This window comes from Aythya marila (genome assembly GCF_965140915.1).
Source record: "Aythya marila genome assembly, chromosome: 2".
Lineage (NCBI taxonomy): Eukaryota > Metazoa > Chordata > Aves > Anseriformes > Anatidae > Aythya > Aythya marila.
The window spans coordinates 9,656,991-9,672,769 of NC_139043.1; the positions used below are offsets into that span (position 1 = coordinate 9,656,991).

A 15,779-nucleotide genomic window follows, 5' to 3' on the forward strand; every position below is an offset into this window, starting at 1 on the left:
TCAGGATACAAAGAAGGCAGCAAGAGGAGGAAGCAGAAGCAGAGAGAGGAACAGAAGAAGAAGAAGTCAACCAAAGGGAGTTACTAAAACGGACTTCTCTGCTATGCCAAAACCTTTACAATAACAGCAACTTAAGATACATTTGAGCACAACTCTTCTGAGTATATATTTTTTTTTGATTGTTCACACTGCTAGTAAGGAAGTGACTCATGTTTAAAACTGTACTAAAATTGCACTATATTATTCTTTTTAGTTTCACGGAGTGGCTTTCTTGCCAGTCAGGTTAAGGAATTTGGACGAGGTTGATCTTGGTTAGAAGTGTGTTATGTTTGACGATTGGAAAACATTACGGAATCTCTTACCTCTTCCTTCCCTGGGACTAAAACTACTCTAGTCTAACGTTTATTTGTTTTGTAGGATATAGACAGTTGTGCAAATGCCTGCTTGTCCAGTCACTCTAGCATCAACATCAGGCTTGTTGAAAGAGTTAAACATCAATCCCGTTCCTTCATGTCACTGGGAGTCGGACTGAGACGTGCTCTCATGTGGTAATTTATGCAGACTTAATAAATGACTTCTGTGTCTTTCTTCTCCCAAGCTGGGTAGTAAAGGTTTGTCCCTATTATTAAAATGTTCCTTCTTTTTAAAGTGTATCATGAAGTTATATCCTCTGGTTTTAAAAAAACTTAGTGTAATGACCGTCTTCTGTAACACTTGTGCTGATTTCTTTAAGCATAGTTGACTCCCGGTGAATCATTTAGTGAAATCATTCCTTATTTTAAAATTTTCTTTTCAGAAGCTAGAGACAAATGATCTAAGTGCTACTTTAAAACTGCTCTCTGTTTCTGTTGAGTAGCTTTTAAATAATGAAAATATTTCAGGATCTGTGTAAGATTTTTTTTTTTTTCTGCAGAGAACTTGCATCTTTACGTATGAAAGCATTTTGCATCTGTTTTATTGCAGGACTAATTTTTTTTTGAAAACATGTCTTCAGTCCTAAATAAATCTACATTTTCTGGCTAGATTACTTCCTTGCTTCCCGTAATCGTCTCATGTGCATGATCCATTGCTTCTCCTAACCTTTTAGTTTGTCCAGAGCCATTCTGTTGCCTTAAGCATTTACCTGCATGTTTCTTGTCAGTACGTTGCCTCCTCTTTTTAACCTTCAGGTAGGAGTTATCAGCTCATGGTTTTGTTTCTCATGTCTTCCTCTTGCCAATATGTTGTAGATGTAACAGACTTAAACCTAGCAATACTGAAAGTCCACAGTTCCTGGAGAAACTCACTCCCTCGTGTATGTAGCGATACACATAATGGTGTAAGGAAGAAGCTAAACAAACAAACAAACAAAAAATCAAGTCTGCATTTTAGCATGGTTTGATATAACAAATTCTGGTGTCTGTGGTATCTGAATGGTTTAGCTTCTAATGCTTACATTACAGAACGTAACCTTACGCAAACATATAACCATACATGAACTCTGTTAGGGTATTTAAATTAAGGTTAATATGAAATAAGCCTGAGTACCATTTTTTCTGTCACTTAAGTACCACTTTTTCATTTTGTGCAGTGTTACTAATATTTAAAAATAAAGAAAATTTTCCTTTATACTTTGTCCTCTTGCACTGTCCTGTAGACTAGAGCTGGCACCAGCTGTTCCTGTTTGATTTGTGTTAGAGCTGAGGCTGTAAGCACAAGAGGAGAGCCCACGTTCACCGAACACCCACAAGCTCACCACGCGATGCCTTCTGCTACATCCATGGGCAAGTCGATAGAGTCCCCATGCCAAATGGCTGATACTGGAACGCCAGGGTTCCTTCTGGCTGGAGACATCACCGTAGGAGCTCATACACATCAAACGGAGCCTGCACATTACATACAAGGATCATACAGAGAAATGCACAGCTCTTTGAATTGCATCCCATTTAAAGCCCTTCCCCCTTTGGGGAGAAGTCCCCATTAATACGTATGCTAATTTTAAGCTATTAGAGCTCCTTGTTGTGGGGAAAATGGTGCCCTCCTTGGAAAAGGAGGAGAGGTGGAGGAAGGGAGAGGTGACGCCAGCCTAGGGCTGGTTTCCCTGGGCCGTCCCTGTGCTGTGAGCAGCCTCACATCACAGGACAGCGTGGCTGCAGATCAGGAATGTGCCTTGGAGAGCTAGAGCAGACCGTCATTTGGGTACGTAAATATATTCCTGAGTCCCATCCCTACATTAGGCCTGAAGAAGGAGGACAGAGCCTTAATTAGGAGGCCTGCAGGTGGGCTCATGGTCGGTTATGAAGCCTGAGCACTTTAAGTGAAGCCTGCCTGTAGGCACTGCCACGTCATGTGGGATCTGGGCATGCATTTGTTGGGGACCATACCCAAGAAGAACCTAGGTGAACTGTATGTACCCCTGCCCCAGAGTACAAAGCTTTGTACAGCTTTGGGAAAAAACTCTGTAAACTCTGTACAGCTTTGTACAGCCCTTAATGGCTGCCCAACTCCTGGAGATGCCCATCACACTGAGGGCATCCCCCCCAAAAAAGCTGCATGCCTCCTTGCAGCTGTGCTCCCTTGGGAGAAGCTCCTGGGAAACAAAGTCCTCAGAGGAAGGAATCACAGGCGTCATCTTCCCTGTAACTACCTAGAATCTGCCCAAGCTTGTCCAGAAATTAAGAAATGTGGGCCCATGGCCATCAAGCACGATTCCTTCCTTCAGCCTGGTTATTTCTGGGCAACTGCTTCAAGGAGTACCATGGAGCAGGGTTGTCAGCTGGGATATCGTGACATGCTGGGCGATGCAGGACAGCCTGTGCTGTGTCTGCCACGTGTGTATGAGCAGGCACACATCTCATGAGGTCTTTGTATCCCTCTGCATCCATCTGCCAAGGGTGAAGGCTGCGTGATGATACGGGGCAGGAAAAATGCAGGTGGGCGTGAGACACCACAACCAATAAAAGATAGCGCTGGCCCATGAGTGGCTGTGAATAAATGTATTATGAAAGGTAGAAAAGGGTTTCTGACTATCCTACAACACTTGTATGGGAGAGCTGAGGACGGAAACAGAGCTAGTCTAAATACAGACCTGGCGTCATGTATAAAATGTGTTGCAAAACGATTTGTTACAGAGCAGCCACCTGGGCTCACAGACCCGAAGTGTTTTCAATCCCTTTTAGAATCCCACGAGAAAGTTAAATTATTAGGGCAAAGAACACGCAGCGAGTTGAGAAACAGCATAATTAAAATGTTACACTGAAAACAAAACAGTTTTATCTTCAGATAGGAGGACACAATCGCAAACAAGCGAAACGGGGAGAGATAAGAGCTCCTGCTCCTCAATTGGAAGATGCCACTCTGAAAATGGTTTGAATTCAGTTGTTTTTTTTCACACCTTTTAGAGGTGTACAGCCTGCTCTTTGAACTGAGGTTTGGAAGGACTTTGATGTTAAATAAATTATCTCAGAGAGTGTTGGTGTCAAAGTGGTAAAAATGTATTTTTTGAGTTTTTGCCCATTAGTGCTGGTGCCCACCTCTCTGGGCAGCTTCCCAACCCGTAAACATCACTCCTAAAGGTAAGACAAAGCTCCGTTTTTCTTTCTTTGCTTGGCTGCTTTCTTCCCGAATTTCATAACAATCTCATGATCCTTTGTGTGCATTCTTTGAAGTAACACATCCTTCTGAAAAGACTTGTATGCCTATAAGATGTATGATAATCGTTAGGGAAGCACAAAACTGCCCGTTTTTCCAACGACGCCTGAAATGTGTGACACGTGCCCACATCTTCATGAACATTTCCAGCTATGTGCCACCAAAGCAATGCCTATGGAGTGGTGGGATCAGCTTGTAACTGTACTGAATTTCATTGTTTTAGTCTATATACTTAGAAATGCATTAATTTCCCTTCCTCCCCCTTTTCTTTTGTACTTGCCAGTTGCACAGGACTGTTCATTCCTGGGATGCTCAGGTTAGTCCTCGCTGTGTTTCAGACCTCAGTTGTGCAGTCTTGGTCTCTTATGTCCACACTTAGCTCATATTTTAGTGCTCTCGTCTCCTCCTCACTTTAGCTTTCCTTGGAAGCATCTTACTCCCTTCCTTTCATGTTGACAAGGGATTGGTACAATCACCCATGATTGGGTACGTTTAATTCTCCTTTTCCCAGTGAGCAGGTTGGAATCTGGTCTGAAGGGATTTTTTATCATTAGTTGCAAAACTCTGCTCATTGCTACCTGTGGCGCTGAAAATTGCAAGCAGGGCAAGGAATTTTTCTTCTCCACCGATTAAAATTAAAACAGGGCACTTAAAGTGATCCTCCGATTAAATAAATGTTCATATTTGAAACTGTAGTGGATTCAGCTGCCTCATGTCAGCACACTTGGACTTCTCACAGGTTTTTCTAGCAGAAAGGGCTCAGGTGGGGTGTTGGGAAGTGTCAGGTGTGTTGAGTACTTTGCTGGTGCCCTCTGACACTGCCTGTTAACTCCAGACAGCAGGAGAAGCATGGCCAAAAAGGCTGAGCTGCTCTGAGGTGCCATTTCCAAGTGTGGGGTTAAGTTACCTCGCTGCTCTCCTCACAGGTAGAGACTGCTCGCCTTATTTTAAATATCTTGAACTGCAGCATCAAGCATCCCAAACGTTCCTTCTTCCAGGAAGCCCCATGTTGCCAAAAACAACCCCAAAAGCCAGAAGTGAAGGTGAGAGGAAAACCAGAACACCTGCTCTCATAACGCGTCTGAATGCTTTGATTTCAGGACAACGCCTCCACGTCTGCCTGGAAGTGGTCACTGATTTTCTAGAACGTCCCCAAGGATGGAACAAGACCTCGCTGCACTGCCTGGGTGTTTGATTGCTTCTCTTCAATGCCTGTTTCCATTGGCATGCACATACACCTTTCTACTTACATAGCACACATCATTTTTTCCATCCCTTGTTTGGGAAGTGCTCATCCTTCAGTTAATGCGGAACGGCTCGCTTGTTCCTTAGGCTGCCAGTGGCTGCAATACAATGAAGTCTTGTGGTAGGGGAAGTGTTATTTTTACGTTATCTCAATACTAAAGAGTTAGGCTTGGGAGAATTTCCTTACTTTGACAGCAAAATTTGGTTCCAGGTTTTTAAGATGAAAGGTAAGAGTAGAACACAGTAGATTGCTCCAAACCCATTAAGCAAACACACCTTGGAAATGTATTAAGCTAAAATTCATGAAACTCATGTTTCTGCCTGAATTCCGGAGGTGTGACCTGTGACAGCTCTGGATGTTTGAATGTCCTCAGTGGAGCAGTGCTGGCTGCATATTGCTACGTGAGACCAAGGGATAATAAAAGCTCCTTTAATAGCCTGAGCACTCAGAGCATGACCGAGCTTTAAGAAGTCATTAAGGATCACCAGGCAGACTCTTCCCACGGCACCTGGAGGGGACATGCACCAGAGGTGCACGACGTGCTCCTGGCAGCAGAGGCAAGCCACAACCTGCCGTGCTGGTGGTGATGTGACAACCTGGGCTTAACGCTTTGGGATGCAAGACAAGGAGGTAACCAGCACCAGATCCTTCCCGCTGCTGTGAGTCATAGTTTTATACCCAGAAAAGTGATTTGTCAGCTCTGTCCCACTGGCCTGTCTTTGATAGTGACTAATGGTGGATGCCTAGGGGGGGGAGAGCACAGAAACAAGCTGAGTGTGTAATTATGCTTCACCCTAATGTTTTCCCAGCTCTGGCACTCTCTGGGTCAGAGGCTCCTGGATCCAGAAATGGAGTTTTACTGTTGCCCAATTTTTGTGTCCATTGATATTCTCAGTTGCCTCTTAACCTGGGAATCTGCATAATACCCACAAAGTCCTACAGCAAGGAATCTCTTGGGTGAAGAGATGTCCCCTTCATTTTCAACCTTTCCATCTGTTTTCCTCCACCCTTGAATTGAAATACTCTGGGAACATCACAGCCTCATTCACCTTTTCCATGACTTCCAGGTTTCACTCCTGTCAGGCTTTGGTTAACTCTTTTATGACCCAAGAGGCCCGGCGTGCTTAATCACTCCTTGCAGGAAAGCCGTTCACTAGCTTTGATCGTCCTCTCAGGCTAGGAGAGCTCGTTAAACTCAGCTCTATAAATTGTGATGACCGCCCAGACAAGCATGACTAGCATTTTAGCAACTCGCTACCACCCTGTGTTGGGCTGATAGATGGAGGAAAACGCCACTGAGTAAAGCCTGGGATGCGGGAAGAGCAGAGCGACCCCTGAGAGCCACCTCTGATGCCTCCAGCCTCACCAGACTCCTGGGCTCCACAACGAGGATGTGTGAGTTCATTGTAGGGTTGGTGTCTGCAGAGCGTGGTCCCACACACCTTCACCTTCCTTCACCCCGTCTCAGATGAAGATGTGTCACGGGGCACTGGCAGCAGACGGGACACACCGCTCCTGACCCTGCACAACTCCTGCATCCACTTGTTCCTCCTTGGGCTGCAGGTGCTGGCTGTCCCCAGCTCCACATGCCACCACCAGTTTGCCACCTCCTATGAAAGCCCAGCGCTGGCTGTACAACCACTGCCAAGCAGAGAGATGGGTCAGGTCCCCTTGGGAAGACACCTTGTCTTGGTGTGACATGTCCCTGGAGGCACGGCCTGTGCAACTCCATACGTCCCCAATTTCCACAGCACTGCACATGGCACTGAAATTGCTTTTCCACTTCCTGACCCATTTTGTCCACTGTGCAGAGGGTTTTTCCCAGCTGTAGAAACCAGGGCTGTGGTTTTCCCTATGCCCTTCAGCACATTTTGCACAGGGAAGGCAAAGTTCCTTCCATCTTGCACAGGGAAGGCAAAATAAGAGTTCGCTTACAGGGTCACTGACTTCATCTGGGAAATCATAAACAGCTGGGATTTTAGTCATGGGGAGGTATCAGCCACAGGTAGGGAGGACCTGCAGAGATGGGAGGGTGCAGGACATCAAACAATGATTCTTAAAGTGCAAAGTCAATATTGGCCCATTGCCTAGCTGGGTCCAAACCCACAAATGTTGTGTCTGGATCTGTAGTTCTGATTCAGATCCATCTCCACTTTAGATACAATTTCACCCAACTGGGTCTCCATCCCAGTGCAAACAGTAGGTGATCTCTGCTTGCTGTGCTCCTGAGATAGCCCTGCTGTGGTTTGCAGGGAGATTTTTGTGTGCACCTGAGCCCCGGGCCTCCTCTTTCTCAGCAGGATTCAGGTTTGGTGGTGGTGGTTATTCAACAAAATGACTTCCCTTGGAACCACAGATTTTTCTATCATGACTGCTTAGGAAAATATTATTCAGCTAACTTGCAGTGCAGGTCCCAGGTTGCATTAGGAGCTGGGATGTGATAGAACACGATGGCAATGAATCACCAGCTCCTATCATGTTTTATTGTGATGTGTCAGCTGAGAGAGCCGGAGAGCTTTAGGTGTTTCTACCAGCACAATTATGAAACAGCTGCTGGTTCATGCGGAGATTACTAAGTTTTTCCTGGGCTAGTTAGCTGATAGGTTCAGGTCTGTGGTTTAGCAATGTTTTGCTAAAGTTGCTAACAAGGAGTTGCCTCAATTTTCCACCCAGGAAAGTCATCAGCCTCTTGTTACCATGGGTTAACCTTGCTCAGGAACTGGAGCCGTCAGGAGGAGGCTGCCTCTCCAAGCAGAGAGGATGGTTTGCTTTTATTTTAGGGCTACTTTCTGCTGACATTGACTAGAAAAGGGTGATGAGACCATCACCTGTCGTTGCTGTGGAACTAAGAGTATGAAGGCTTGACTTGGAAATTCAGGGGGTTAGAGACTGGCCCTGTGCTTTTTGACTTAATCCAGAGAGTGACAGATGCCTGGAGACGGGCAGAAAAGCTCCCAGGACATTTTAGGTCAGCTTTTTGTTCCATTTACTGATGGTTGCATTACTGGCATGGCGCTAACCCTCCACACAGCCACTAAGCAGCCACGGACAGGATCCTTCAGGATGCTGCACTTACACGGGGCATGGAACTGTGTCTATGGGATGTAGCAGGTGATGGGTCACAGTGGGTGATGGAACTGGTGCTACTGGAGGCCAGGCTCCTCAGGACATGAGTCTCAGTCTCCTCCACCTCTGCTGAGACCTTCAGCCACCTGCTTTGCCTCCTGCTGAAATGCTCATGGCCAGGGTGGTGCAAGCAAACTTCCTGGCTGGCCAGTTTGCAAGTATCTGATCTATGTGAGCTGCTCTGGAGATGGTGTTTTGTTTTGTTTGCTTGTTTGTTTTAATTATTATTATTATTTTTAAATGTTTAGGTGAATTTTGATAGTAAGGACAGCGGAGACAGATGTGGGGCAGGTAGAAGTAGACCTGTCCCCTCTGCCACCACTCTGTGACCTCCCCTGATGGTGACCATTCTGCAGCCCTCGCTCCCTTAGCCCTAAGTCTCCCTGCAGCAGAAAAACTCAATTTAGTCAAATGTTCTGGGGCTTTTTTGTTGAGTGTCAATAAACAGTGACCATGCAAGGGTTCGGCCCCCCCTTTGCTGACACCTCAGTGTCCCACCACGAACCCCTTGCAGCCCTGCTTTGAGGAGAGGGTTTGCTAACAGGGCTATAAATGTTTCACAGCAGGCCTCTGGGGAGGGATGCTGAATAATGGAAATGTTAACAGACCTTTCATTACAGACCCTATACATCATTACTTAATTTCTTTGCTTTCGTCTCCTGTTTTTCTTTCCCCTCCCTCCCCGATCGATAGCGCTCATCCTGCTCAGTGAACAGACTTGATACTGTTTTTATGGTGTGAAAATTACTGTTGCTTTGACTGGCTTCTATTACAAGGTGACAACGCTTGGCAGAAAACAATGAATCTTCCTATTATTTGGAAAATAAATGTGATTTATGGGACTGGCAATCAATAGTGGTCTGCGTCTTGCAGTCAGAGTGCTCGCTTTCCTGAAATAAGGCTTTGGAGTGTGAAAGCTGTTTGTCTGGTACTGCTGAGCTATTTATAATATATATGTATTAATCTCAGCTTTTATTAAGAATTTTTCCAGAGGTGATGATAAAGAAAACATCTATTATCTTTTTAAAGGTGTGAGGCCCATTTGGAAAGCAGCCGAGCAGGTGTGAAGCTGAGCGTGCTGCCAGGGCAGGACACGGCACCACGCTCTGAGATGCTGGAGGGAGGAAGAGGAGGAAGAAGGGGAAAGCCAAGCACCAAGCACCTGCCGTCGCCTCCCTTCACTCGAAGGAGAAATGGTGGTCAGCACTGAGGATTTGGTATTAAAGCTCCACAGTGCTGATGGCAAAAAGCGGACCAATTTAACTGCAGGGAAGCAGCTGCTTTGCCTGACAGCTGTGTAAGACTCTACTTAGAGATGTTTGGGGACACCTGTGAGGCTCTTCCTCCTATTTTTTTTTCTGCTTGCTCTTGCTTTTTTTTTTTTAATTTATGTGGGCGACCTCTGCTCCCAGATCTCACAAATGTGGGTCCTCTTCCTCTGCTGCCTGTGCTGAAAATGTCTCATGTTTCTTGGAGAACTGGTGAATAAACAGCTTACCTACCTGGTGGGTCCTCTCTTCTTTTGCGTCTCTTGTAAGCAAAGGGACTTAGGGACCTCCTCATCTTCTTTCTTTATTTATTTATTTTTAATGAGATGTGATCTCCACGTCCCCTCAACTCTTGGTTTACTCCAGGTAAGCACTGCATTAGTGGTCATTTAAACTACAGTTCTGGTGTGTTTATACAGAGGGTGTTGTGTGGCTGGGTACATACATCAGCACCACCTGCAAGTAACTACATTTTAAGCTCAACCCCGAGCTTTTCCCCATAACTGGGCTTTCTGAGCCAAGAAAGAGCCCATGGCAGCAAGGCTGACGTCTCAGCTGGGCATGGGGACCCCAGGCCCCTACTGGAAGATGCCCTGGGAGAGCTGCAATGCCCAAGCCCTGTGACACTGGAGCTGCTCAAGTGATCCCAGTCCTGAGGTGGAAGCTTTCAGCCCCTGGGGATCCACTGACAGCCCAGGAGATTCGCCTGATCCCCAGGCTGTGCTGGGCGGGTGGTGGAGCCCTGGCCCAGGCTGCCCAGAGGCTGTGGGGTCTCCTCCTTGGAGAGCTCCAAAAACCACCTGGCCATGGGCCTGGGCACCCTGCTCTGGGTGGCCCTGCTGGGGCAGGGGCTGGGCCCGAGGGACCCTAAGGGAACCTGAGGTGCTGCCAACCCAACCCAGCTGCGATTCTCTGACCTATTACTGGTGCACAAAGGACCAAAGACACAGGAGACCCACCTCTGAGTTACTTCCCTGTATAGAACTGACCTTTTCAGGAAAACAGCAAACTGAGAGATTTTTGTTGAGGTGTTTTGGCAGAGATGAATGTTCCCAGAGAAAGCAGGTACATCAGATGGAAAGAGGGTGATCATTAATTTTAAGAAGTCAATTTTCTGTCAAGTCAAGTTTCATTTTGGAGATGTTTTGCTGTCTGTTCCTGCTAGCCTTCTTGCTCTGCTTTGGGGCTGATTTCTGGTCAAGCTGAAAGTTGCGTTGTTCTCCACAGAAATAAATATTCATGCCTCCATATACACATGTAAACATACCTTAAACATCCTTCTGAATATTTTCAACTACTTTTCTTAGGCCAAGAGGATGGATTCTGTCCTTGCAGCTCAGAGGATGAAACAAACAGCATCTGCCTTTATCAGATAGTCTTAAAACACTGGAATCAGCAGTTTTCTGAACACTTCAGTGCAGAGCCTTTATTTTTTAGGCCTTTGAGTTTACATTCAGGTAGTGCCAAACACTGGGGTGATCTAACCCTGATTTGTGCCTCCTTAATAGAGGTCCTTTGTTTTATGGGCGAGGGGGGAATATTATGAAAATCTGATCTGCTGCATTATGTGGGGCCATATAATTTCATTTAATAATGCTTGCAAGGAGGTTATGATCTCATGGCAAACCCACAGCGTATCTCACAGAGAAACACCCAGCCACAACCGGGATGGTTATCTGGCTTAGGCATCACCTCTTACAGAATGTGCTCCCATTCACTCAGCTCCTCCAGCAGCAGCATAGTCCAAGCGACTGCCTGCCTGTCTGTCTGTCTGCAATGCCCTTACATCAGGCTCCCATTCAGGGAGACAGAAGCAGGTAGGACCATCTCTGGCCAGGACTAAGCATAGGATTTGTGATGAGTTAGCCATAAGTAATGGGTTTCAGTGGGGAAAATACCATAAGTACAACTGCCAGGGTAGCTATAATTATACACACTTTGATAAATATTAAACTATGGACTATTGCCAAATGGTCTTGAGCTGGTGTGGCTTATTTCTTAGACTTGTAAGAGGCAGCATATAGAAAGAGAGCTGTCAAAGTCAGTTCACAGCTGTGTTTCCTTATCTAAAATTAGAGCCCCAGGACACAGCTGTATTCTTGTACTCCAAAGATTAATTTAAAACAGATATGATACGTTTTATATCAGGCTCTTCCCTTCTGTCTAGGATTTTTGTCATGTGTGGATGTACTTATTGCAGGTGTAGCTTTTCCTGCTGTCCCACTTCAGAGCTGTCACTGGCGTATTTGTGTATGCTCACCTGGCTCTTGGTGCAGGATTCAGCACTGCATGTTTTAGTGTTGTATTTCTAGTGACAAGTACCATTACTGGGATTATACAGTGATCATACCAACAGAGGCAGTCTGAGGTAAAATTCTGGAACTATTTAAGGCTTCATATGTAACATAAATAAGCTAGTATTATGTATGTCACCACACTGAATCTCACTTTTAAAGGACATTTTATAGTGATCAGGAAACAGAATAGCCAAGTAAGAGAAGTAACGTTGCTGCCTCAGAATCCAGCCAAAATTATTTGATACCTTTATCAGGATGTATCCTGAAATGGTTTCCCTATTTGAATTACACCTTGTGGAGTGCAAAGTACTTTTCTGAATGGAAAACAAACCTTAATTTAGCCCTAGCAGTTACTGTGTTATTTGCACTGGAATGTATAGATATTCAGTGAGTTAAATCATGATGTATCCTTCCGAGTGCAATGGTTAAGAAATTCCATCAACCCACATTACCTTAAAGCAGCCTTACCCAACGAATTTGTACTACTGGAAATGTGGCACACTTTACTGTGATTAGTTAATTTGGATACTTACATAGTAAACCTTCAAATCCTGCTATCATTTATGAGCCTAGAAGGTGCTTAGCGCCACTGAGCTTAATGTACTCCTGTCAGGTTCCCAACTTCATCAATAAGGCAGTGCTCTGCTTTTCCCTTAGGAAGAAGGTGGCGTGTTCCTGACTCTTTAGGTCAAGTTGAAGCTGTTACTAAAACACTTTTTTTGGCATCAGCCAAGAGCTTTCTCTGAGCTTTCTCTACCTCGTCCCCATTTTTGATACACATGAACTTCCCAGCACATTAGCCTAATATTTACCAGCTTTCTAAAAAGTCTGTCATGATTTCTTCTTTAGAATCCTTCTGGTCTTCTGCAATTCCTGGGCATCTGGGGCTGCAATATATTAATCTGGAAGCACGGGTTTTACTGGAGGAATCAGCCCTTGCAGATACAAAGTTCAAAGGTGGAAATTTGCTGGAGTGAGGGTAGGCTGGAGGCAGAAGGTGGTTTGATGTATGATACATGGCCATATTACAAGCCTAGCTCTGTACTTCAGAAGAAGGCTTTCATGGTTATGAGAGTAGCCTGGGACTTAGGGAATCTGCATGCAGGTCTTGACTCTGCACCTACCTTCCTGAGCCAATCTTACAATGGTTACCAGCCAGCCTCTCTCTGATCCCTGTGTATAAAATAAGGTAATTTAATCCCTCTCTCTTTCACTTCGTTCAGACCATTTAGCTTGTTAATTCTTCAGAGCAACACCTCAATCATGCCATTTCATAAGATGAGCACACAGAGAAATAACAGTGGGCAGTGCAGATTAAACAATCCTGTAGTTTATAAAAATGGAATTCAACCACTGTACTCCCAATATAAAGACAACACATTTCTCTCTCTCCCTGAAATCTGAGGGCACCAGAAACGGAGGTGGGGACATCAGCTGAGTGCTGTGCTCCACCCTTCTGCCGGTGGCTCTGGTTGCTTACCCTCCCATTCTGCCTAATGGTATTTGCAGTGCAAGTATTTGTACAGTGACAGCCATAGCTGAGGGCTTTCCCAGAGATAAGGTGCTTTATTTCACTTCCTATCTGCAAAATAATGTAATTAGTTTATCCCGTGTTTGTCAAGAGAAAACAAAACTGAATAGTTTAAATGGTATTTGGAAGAACTGCTATGGCAACACTTCTGCCCTTTGGCACAATTCAGCCTGTAAGTCTTTATCCAGCTGCTCCTGTGCTATGTCCGCCACTCCGGGATGTGACACAGAGCAGGGCTATAGGAAGAAATCTTCCTGATTTAGAGAAAAAATTCAGCACATCCATCACGGGAATGTTATTCTACTCCTTCCATTATTTATCTCCTGCATTTTTAACCTGCCCTTTTGGAGGTACTCACATTTTTGGGGCGTGGGTTGGTGCAGAAGCAATGTATCCCATTCTGTCCTGGCTGTCCTTCAGCTCTGCCCCCAGCATGCTGGATGTGAGTCCCACTGGACTGGAACAGACCTGTGACTGTCCTCTGTGAAGGCCTTAAGTATATTTTCCCACTTGTTAGACAAGCCTAATGTAACCCTGACTGTCAAAGCCAACTAGTTTTGTAAAAAGATGTTGTAAGATCTCAAGAATCCAGAGCAAAAGGAAGATTGTTTAAAAAGGCCCCCAAAACAGCTACCTTTAATGGAATTAGATAGCTTATCTAAATAAATAAGGAGCAGCTATTTCTTGTGGAAAAAAAATCTCAGTGATTTCCCCTGAGGTAAAATCAGTAGAGCAAAAAAAAAGTCGTCGTCTAAAAAAAATCCCTCACCATAAACCCAAGGGGACTTGTCAGCTCCACGGCAGAAATTGGAGACCACTCAAGCAAGAAGAGGATTAGGCTGTCTCCTATCAAAGCATGCATGGACTGGATTTTTACAGCAATTTAAACAGAAAGTATTTTTTTTTTTTATTCTTTTCTTCTTTTTACTTTTTTTTTTTTTTTTTTTTTTTTTGGTCTTCTTTTTCTTTTCCTTTTCATTTCCAGCTGTGGTAAATATTGGAAGAAAAAATATATTCAGAACAGACCCTAAAGTAAGTACAGACCCTAGGTCCATCAGCTTTAACTAATAAATCTGCTCTTCTTGGTGCATTGACCCTGAAGTCAGTCTGAAACACTTCTTCCTTTGGTTAAACCTTTGAAGTTTGGTTAAACCTGTGAACCATGTGCCATGCTGCTGAATTTGGAAATGAGCTGGCATGGCTGGAAGAAGGGAAGGATGTAGCTGGAGATGAAGGGGCTGCTATGAAGGACCTCTGAATGACCACTTAGCAAAATGGAAAACTGAGCTGGAATAACTAGGCCTCCCACAGAAACTTAAGCCTGGCTGTTTTGCCTCACAGAGCCTGTATTTTGCTTAGTTTCTGGGGCTACCAAGCAGATTATCCAGGCTGATGGTGGGGCATGGGTAAAACACCCAGAACAACTACTTGGGATTGTGCGGCCTGCTACCACGAGTCCAGCCTCCTAATCCCCTCTGACCTGGGCTTCTGATTCCAAACACATCACCGCTCAGCTATTTTGAATCTGCTTAGGCTTCCAAAAATACCAGGCATGCTCTGAGAGCGCTCACATTAGCACAGCCTCCGCCGGGAGAGCGCGGCACCGAACTGCCTGCCTGCCGCTGTAGGACAAGGCCGCTCTGTTTACAAGTATCAGAAATTGGGGAAATTGTTAATGAACTATGAATAAATGAATCCTTATTAAAACTCCATTTTTTTTTTCTTCTCAGTGAACCTTCAGCTTTTCAAACTGGGTCTTTCCTGAAGTATATAGGTGGCTCTAAGCATCATGAAGAGTGGATTAGTTTTATTGCTCCTGGATGGCCCTCAGCTCTGTCACAAGCCGCCTTGTTGCTCTGCTCCTCTTCTTCTATGACAAGATCCTTCCAGGGACGTTCTTCTCTAGGCTCCAACCAAATCCAGCCCTCTTCTTTATTACATCAGCTTTTCAACTTGGGCAGGTGACAGCTTTCAGAACCTCACCTCCATCTAGTTCATCCCTTGCTTTACCTATTATGAGGCTCCTGCTGTCATTTTATAGTAAACGAGGCCAGGGCAGCATAACTGGGCACCTTCACCTGGCTGTCTTTAGACCTGCTGGTGCACTGTGTGTTTGATGCCTGGTCCTTCATCGTCACACCGTGACTCAGCTCAGCTCCTACTCTCTGCTTTTTGTCTTTAAATAATTTTCCCCTAAAGAAAGAAAAAAAAAAAGGTTTTAATTTGGTGTCTGCTTCTAGGTTTTCTATTCACTCTTCTCAAAGCCATTCATTCCAGGACAGACACAATTTTCCTTCTTTTTTTCAGACTCAAATTCGGGAACTGTTGAGATAATGTGTCTTTGCCTTACTTTCAGCTATAAAACCCTTGCCACTGTACAAGTGTCTCCCTTTCATTTTCTAGACAATTTTTTTCTTGCCACTCTATCACCAGCTGGAGGAGAAGTGTTATCTCCTTCCTACGGGTAGGGCATGAAGAGATAAAAAAGCAATTCCAATGCCAAAGCTCAAAGTCCACCTGCCCAGCCTTCAGCCACCGCTGTTCCTTGACTAAACTTGACAGTGTCCTAAACCCACAGCCTCCTCTCTTTCTCCGTGGAGATTTCCCTCAACATCTGCAGTGTTTTCACAGCAGCTCAGCACCAGCATGCCACTCTCTCACTCCCCCTCCTCAAAGGAAAA

The 15,779-nt window shown here is 45.0% G+C and overlaps 1 protein-coding gene across 3 annotated transcripts in view; it reads left to right on the plus strand.

Moving 5' to 3' along the window:
• DNAJB6 (DnaJ heat shock protein family (Hsp40) member B6) overlaps window positions 1–9,497 on the plus strand; it is a 65,089-nt gene extending 55,592 nt beyond the window's left edge. For 2 of the 3 annotated variants that reach the window (XM_082753043.1, XM_082753046.1), the window contains one exon: window positions 5–1,608. In XM_082753043.1, the coding sequence (XP_082609169.1) occupies window positions 5–87 (83 nt within the window). In that variant the 3' untranslated portion in view covers window positions 88–1,608. Of the gene's footprint in view, window positions 1–4; window positions 1,609–9,031 lie in introns of those variants that run through there. The other variant, XM_082753044.1, reaches the window with a different exon arrangement.
• Window positions 9,498–15,779: the final 6,282 nt, after the last annotated feature.